This window comes from Xiphophorus hellerii, chromosome 4 (genome assembly GCF_003331165.1).
Source record: "Xiphophorus hellerii strain 12219 chromosome 4, Xiphophorus_hellerii-4.1, whole genome shotgun sequence".
NCBI classification, from domain to species: domain Eukaryota; kingdom Metazoa; phylum Chordata; class Actinopteri; order Cyprinodontiformes; family Poeciliidae; genus Xiphophorus; species Xiphophorus hellerii.
In genome coordinates this window covers 34,481,394-34,488,314 of record NC_045675.1, presented here as the reverse complement: position 1 = coordinate 34,488,314, position 6,921 = coordinate 34,481,394, and the positions used below count along the sequence as shown (strand labels likewise).

General features: G+C 39.0%; 1 protein-coding gene across 1 annotated transcript; it reads left to right on the top strand.

Moving 5' to 3' along the window:
• The first annotated feature begins 1,487 nt into the window (after positions 1-1,487).
• LOC116718698 (dickkopf-related protein 2-like) lies at positions 1,488-5,777 on the top strand. Its single transcript, XM_032560891.1, has 5 exons — positions 1,488-1,629; positions 1,710-1,894; positions 3,217-3,373; positions 3,463-3,594; positions 4,600-5,777. The coding sequence occupies exons 1-5, from the start codon at positions 1,488-1,490 to the stop codon at positions 4,980-4,982; spliced, it is 999 nt and encodes a 332-aa protein (XP_032416782.1). The 3' UTR covers positions 4,983-5,777.
• The last annotated feature ends 1,144 nt before the right edge of the window (positions 5,778-6,921 follow it).

The window sequence follows — 6,921 nt, the reverse complement described above, 5'->3', positions numbered from 1 at the left end:
TTTGTTACAAAGGTTCTGGGTGGAACCATCATACTCTCGTGTTTCTAGTACAGCCATAAATCTGACGCACATCAACCAAAAACCATCAACAGAAGATGAATCCGCTTCTCTCAATCAATCAATCAATCAAATTTTATTTGTATAGCACATTTCAGCAGCAGGCATTTCAAAGTGCTTTACATCATTACAAACACAGAAACACAAAGCAACATAGAATTGATTACATTTCAAATACAATTCTAAACAGGTGGGTTTTCAGTTGAGATTTAAAAGAAGTCAGTGTTTCAGCTGTTTTACAGTTTTCTGGAAGTTTGTTCCAAATTTGTGGTGCATAGATGCTGAAAGCTGCTTCTCCTCGTTTGGTTCTGGTTCTGGGGATGCAGAGCAGAACCAGAACCAGAACCTGAGAGGTCTGGAAGGTTGATACAACAACAGCAGATCTTTAATGTATTGTGGTGCTAAGCCGTTCAGTGATTTATAAACTAACAACAGTATTTTAAAGTCTATTCTTTGAGCTACAGGGAGCCAGTGGAGGGACTTTAAAACTGGTGTTATGTGCTCTATCTTCCTGGTTTTAGTCAGAACGCCAGCAGCAGCATTCTGGATCAGCTGCAGCTGTTTGATTGGCAAACTGGGGGTTAATTTCTGCTTCTAAACGATCTGATTGGACGCTGGAGAACACTACTGTTGTATTGAAGTTGTGCTAAAAGGAGTTAGCCTTTATTCAAGTTAGCATCTCAATGCTAACTATGTTGCTAACGCTAATGTCAGTGACCACATTTGTAAATGAGTCACATGAACGATCAGAGCTTCTGAAACACTTTGCATCAATCTGATGGTTGAATAACAGACTGAACACTATAAATATGTTATTGAGCTCATATGTTGATTTATTCAATAATTTAGCAACATTAGCTGCTTATCTGTAGTGTAAGACATGTACAGTGTTATTAACGGACATTCAATAAAAAAATAATACACAGATTCTTTATTTACAGTTTATTTTAAGCTAAAATTTGAATCTAACGACACTTTTTGCATAAAAAGCATAACTTTGAACATAATAAATACGTTTTATTACTGATTCTGTTATTTCAGTCAAAGTTACTTTTATGAATTAGTTACATTCTGGATTACTGTCAATGTGTTTGTAAAGACAGTGAAATTTAATGTAAAATTTTATTATTAAAACTCACTTTTATTCCGAATTAAACTCTGACCTTTTCATTATTCTGTTTCCTGTTTCCTGTTTCATCCACACTGAAAAAAGAAAACAGGTGATCTTTTGAAAAATTAAGTTAATTTGCTACAAATAATCAAATGAAGTTTATCAAAATAAGTTTATCAAGTTGTCATGTTTAGTGAATAAATTCAGTTTGTTAAACTTCATTACATGTAACAAACAAACATTTTTTAAAAATAAGTTGTAGCTACATTCTCTGTTTTTCAGTGCAACTGGAGTTAAACCAAAACGTCCTAATCCAAACATGTCCATCTGCAGCGATGGCTGCGGGTATCGATGCGCGGGAGGTGTGGCGGGGCGGGTTGCGGGGCGGACCGGTTCCGCCTATAAATGGACCAGGTTGCCTCACCTGGGCGAACCGGAGCATCTTCCACCCGCAGCTACAGGTGTGTTTGTGTTACTGACCCGCACGCGCCGCAGGTGCGTCTGTTGTTATCATTTGTTGTTAAAGTTTCTGTGATTTTAGACCTGGAGATAAATCTGCGTCCCGCAGCGATGAGCCTCCAGTTGGTGCTGATGTTTGGCGTCGGGGCCGCGCTCCTCCGCGTGGACGCGCGCGTCCGCCTGAACTCCATCAGAACCGTGATCCTGACGGAAGGTCACGCGCTGCCCGTGAACCGGAGCGCGTGGGGACCTGGCGTGGACCTGACGGTGAGAGACGCCAGCTCAGACTGCAAATACCCGAGATCTGCTGTAAAGTTAAAGTAAAAAATGTAGGAAAAACAAACCCAAACAAAAACAGAGTGAAGATGGTTCTGCTGGGGTGAAGGGAGGAGCTTTAGATTTTAGTTACTGACGTTCAGTTTGTTCCAGTTTCTTTAGGTAAATTTATGCAAAATCACTGAAAGTTTATTGTTTTCACGTTTATAAATCCTGAGAAGCATCGAGTGTCTGTAAGACATTAGAGAACATGGATGGAAAAGCAGCAAAAATCCAGCAAGACAGAACAATGAGGGCAGAATCTGGAGGATTTGTTTTCTAATTTGGGGGATATTTTAGTGTTTCAGTTAAAAAAATAACCAAATCAACCTGATCATAGGATGGAAGTTAAATTTAAAGAGAGAAAACCTTAGAATAACTTGAACAACAATATCTGAACGCTAAATTTTTACTAACCAAGAATAACCAAGAGAAAAAGAAGATCTTCAAAATAAGAGCTCTCTGCATTTTAGCTCTATAGATCATAAATAAAGATAGTTGTTTTCCTACTTTAGTTTATTCTCACGCGTCCAGCTTGGTGTCTGATTTCTGATTCCTGTTAGTAGCTGCCCTTGTTGTGATTTTTCCTTTTATTTGCTCTGTTTTGCAGTTATTACTGTGTTTTTATTTAGCTTTGTGTTATATCACTTTAGCCTGACTAACATCCTGGTTAAAGTCGATAAAGTGCAGATGGATGGACGCTACGTCTCTTCCAACAAACATGTTGAAATGCTTCAAACTTCATCATAAAGTTTCTTAATCTACGTCCTAATCTGCTACTGCGCTTCAGATTTTACCAATTTATCTGCAGTTCTAAAATAATTTCTACAATTAAACAACATTAAAATAAATATTCTCAATATCAGCTTAGCCACAATGTTTCAAATTTTATCTACAAACCATTAAAAATGTTTCAAGCTTCATTAAACCGTGAAGCTACAATGTTCCTAAAATAAACTGAAGAATCTATTCTGTTGTTCTAGATCATATCAAAATGTCTGCTGCGACGTTTCACTGTTAAAATGTTTCAAAATGTTTCAAACTGCCTGAATGTTTGTAACTCTGTTATAAATCTGTTGCAGTTGAAAATGTTACTTCAACAAACCAGAATCAAAATGTCTCATAAAATGTTTCAAACTTGTTAAATATTAAATAACTGTTAAAATGTGTTTCAGGTTAATCACAATATTTGATTTGTCCTGATCTTCATCCCCTAAACGTCCTGAACAGTCAGGAGTATTTGGTGTAAACTGGGTTTGTTGGTTTCTGTGCAGCTCTACCAGTGCATGAGTGACCTGGAGTGCATCATGGGAAACTACTGCCACGTCCCGACCAAAGGCCCCGCCCACTCCCGCTGCCTCGCCTGCCGCCGGAGGAGCAGGCGCTGCCTCAGGGATAGCATGTGTTGCCCCGGCAACCGCTGCAGCAACAGTGAGACCTGCTTTTAAAATGAAGGTCATATAGTTGAGAAATATGAAGAATTGTAACATGGATTGAGTGTTTGCTTTTTTCTTTTGCAGACATTTGTGTTCCTGAGGCGGCCAGTTTTTGGTCTCAGAGTGTCCTGGACGCTGATGGAGGCGTGAACCCGTCCTCTAAGAGAGGATGGAGGAAACGAGGGAGGGTGAACTTTAAAGGGTCCTCTGGTAGAGGTAAATTTAAGTTTTCATTTCAGTGCTTTTATTTGTCGTAAAGAGCTTCTGCGGATGGTTTTCTGTTTTCATCACTAAGGGTGTTTTCTCAGCTGATGGTCCGGTAGACTTGGTTTGATTTTGAACCAACATTACAACATTTATTCCATCTCCAGCTGCTGTGGTTCTTGTTCTCTCTCTTCTGAGTCAAACCAACCAAACCCTTTAAAAAAACCTGTTCCCCTCCTGACCTGTGGGGGCGCTGCACCAAGAACCACTGAAGGAAACGACACAAAAACCTCTGAAGACACTGAGGCAACTTCCTTCTTCATTAAAAGGGAACAGAAATGGAGTGTCTTCAGGTTTTAGTGGTTGTAGGATTTATCTTTTGTCTTTGGTAAAAGAAAAGGAGCCATTTTTCCAGCTAGCGCTAAGCTAGCCTGTTTGTTTTGGTTGGATTTTCTGCTATATTAATTTTTCTGGACAAATTGTAAAGAACTAATTTACTTTCATGACTGGTAAACTTTTAGTTGAGTAAAGCTTACAAAAAAATTGAGTCAAAGAGCAGACGTGATTGGTCGACCCGACGACCCAATGACCCAACGCTGGTTAGTTTTTGCTTTTGGCATCAGACCAAGTGGATTTTCCAGGCAAACGGATGGTTTGCATCAGAGCTTGATTATTTATTCATGCTTCCCCAAAATAACCAAACTTTCTAGGCAAAAGTTCTGGACTTCCGCTGATCCGCTAATAGTGGAACTAATTTTACATTTAGTGCTTTTGGTTACTTGGAAAACATTTGTCACATTTAGTTTCCCCTAAATAAATTTCTCTGGAGTTGCAAACGCTAATTTACTGGCCTGTTTTGCAAGTTTCAGTTCAATAAAGCTTAAAAACATCAAGTCAAACAGGAAGCCTGACTGGTCGACATAATGACAATTAGCTGTGGTTTTTTCCATCAACGAACTTTCTAGGCAAACGGACTGGAGTTTGGTGAACAAAATAGTTTTGTTTTTGGTTCTCCAGGTCAGCTGGGCGACCTGTGCCTGCGCTCCTCTGACTGCTCAGACACTTCGTGCTGCGCCCGCCACTTCTGGGCCCGGATCTGCAAGCCGGTGTTGCAGGAGGGCCAGGTTTGCACGCGTCAGCGGCGTAAGGGCCACCAGGGCTTGGAGCTGTTCCAGCGCTGCTCCTGCGGCGACGGACTCACCTGCCGGGCCGCGCCGGACCCAAACAGCCAGACTCCGCCACCGCAGCCATCTTTGCTGCTGGAGCAAACCGTGAAATCCAAGTTTGAGGTTTCCCCTTCCTTGTCTCAGCACGCCGCCCCCCACACCTCAGTGCTGGCCGTAACCTCGTCTTCTTCAGTGACGGCGAAGACGAGACTCCATGTGTGTCAGAGGAAATAAGTTGGACAAACAGGAAGAGAAACAGACAGATGGAAGGATGGACAGAGCAAAATCTCCTCTCTGTCTGTGATCGAGGCCAGAGGCAACGAGAGGCAGAGAGATTTGTAAAAGAAAGAGTGAATAACATTCCTGTTTACACCCTTAGCATCTCTTAAATATCTGGAAGGTCATCAGCTTCCTGTCACACCAGCTGAAGGGACACGAAACCCTTTGCGGTTGGGATGTGATTTCCTCCAGGGTGTCTAGACAAACTGAAACCGCTTTGAAATCCAGTCTGACCCCTTTGACCCCAACAAAAGGGGTCAGACTGGATTTCATCAGACATGCAACAACATGCAAATGTTGATGTAATTCACACATTGTTTTCAGCTGTTGAACTCTACATCACCTAAAAGATCCAAAAGTCAAACCCAAAGAAACCGAGTTAAGCTATTTGGTGGCGTTAGCATAAAATATTAGCCAAATTTAGTCGACATTTGAATTTACTTTTCAATAAATAACTTTTCCATCTTTATAACTTTGTACCACCGACATGTAAACAGGTTTTATCGCTCTGACTCCAATCCTGCCGTTGTTAGAATTTCTTTCACATAATTCTTCTATTTCTGTTTTAAACTTATAAAAACAACATTTTATGTAAATGTTGTCGTACTTGTTACATTTCAGCTAATTTTACTGGGTTTATTCTCTGAGTAAAAACTAAATAAATGAATTAATTTTTTCCAGACTGTATGTTTTATTGCACTGATATTTTGAAAGAATTAGTTTTGTATAAATTTTGTATTTTGTGGTAAATCTGAGTGTAATTATTCACATTTATTGAGTTTAATTGAAAGTTTATAAAATGTTTTGTGATTAAATTTGTTTCTTCTTGCCATAATCTTCTGTTTTGTGCTATAGTAAAAGCATATTTACTACACAAAACTTGTGAACACTATTTACTTTATTTACTGCTTCATTTCTACCAACATATGTTATGTTAGCTGATTAAGCTAGCTGATTAAGCTAGCTGATTAAGCTAGCCCCTTGAGAACATTTAGGGACTAGCTAGCAGTCTCTCCCTGAATTAAACTATTTCTAGTCATGAGCTTCAAACTGTTAACATTATGGGTCACAGATCTAAATTAATGTTAGAATTAATGTTAGAAATACAAATGATTTTATGTATATTTTATCTATATTTGACTTTATCTTTTTGCTAGCAGCTAGCTTGTAGCCAAGTTTATTGATAGATTATACACAAAATAACAAAAAAGATTTTTAAAATTCTCTTTTTCCTTTTCCTTAAATGTACTTTATATGACCATCTTCTCTCAGCATGAACTGAAGGTAGTGGGGTCAAAAAGTCAGGAAGATACAAATACTTCCTGATTTAAGCAGATAAATGTCATTTCCAAACATAAAAATCAAAGTTTGTTGTGAAACCAGTCAGGATTAGGAGAAAAGTTTGGTAAAAAGTTGAAAAGAAATTTAAAGATGTGGCTGAAAAGCAAAGATTGAAAGTTGTCCAGATAAAAACATTGCAGGGAATATTTCCACCTCGACATTTCAATAACAAACTGATTATACTAATATAGCTAATTTAGCTAATATAGCTAAATATTTTACATCTGGAAAACTGTATTAGATTTAAAACTTTAAACACAAACATGAGCACCCATATTAATACCTGGTTTTGTAACTCCAGTTTCATTCATACAGAGCTGTAATTAGATACCGAGATTCAAATACTGACATTTTGAAGAGCCACGTGTTTTTGTATTTAATCCCTTAAACCGGTCCTGCAGGATTAAATTTATACCCAGCTGGTGCATGAAGGTCCCACCAGAGTTTGGTTCAGGCTGGGTGGGTTCTGGTCGGCCCAGGATGTTTGGACCCACTGGGTTCATTAAACAGAATCCATTTGGGGAACCTTGATTACTTCCAGGGTAGTTCTTCA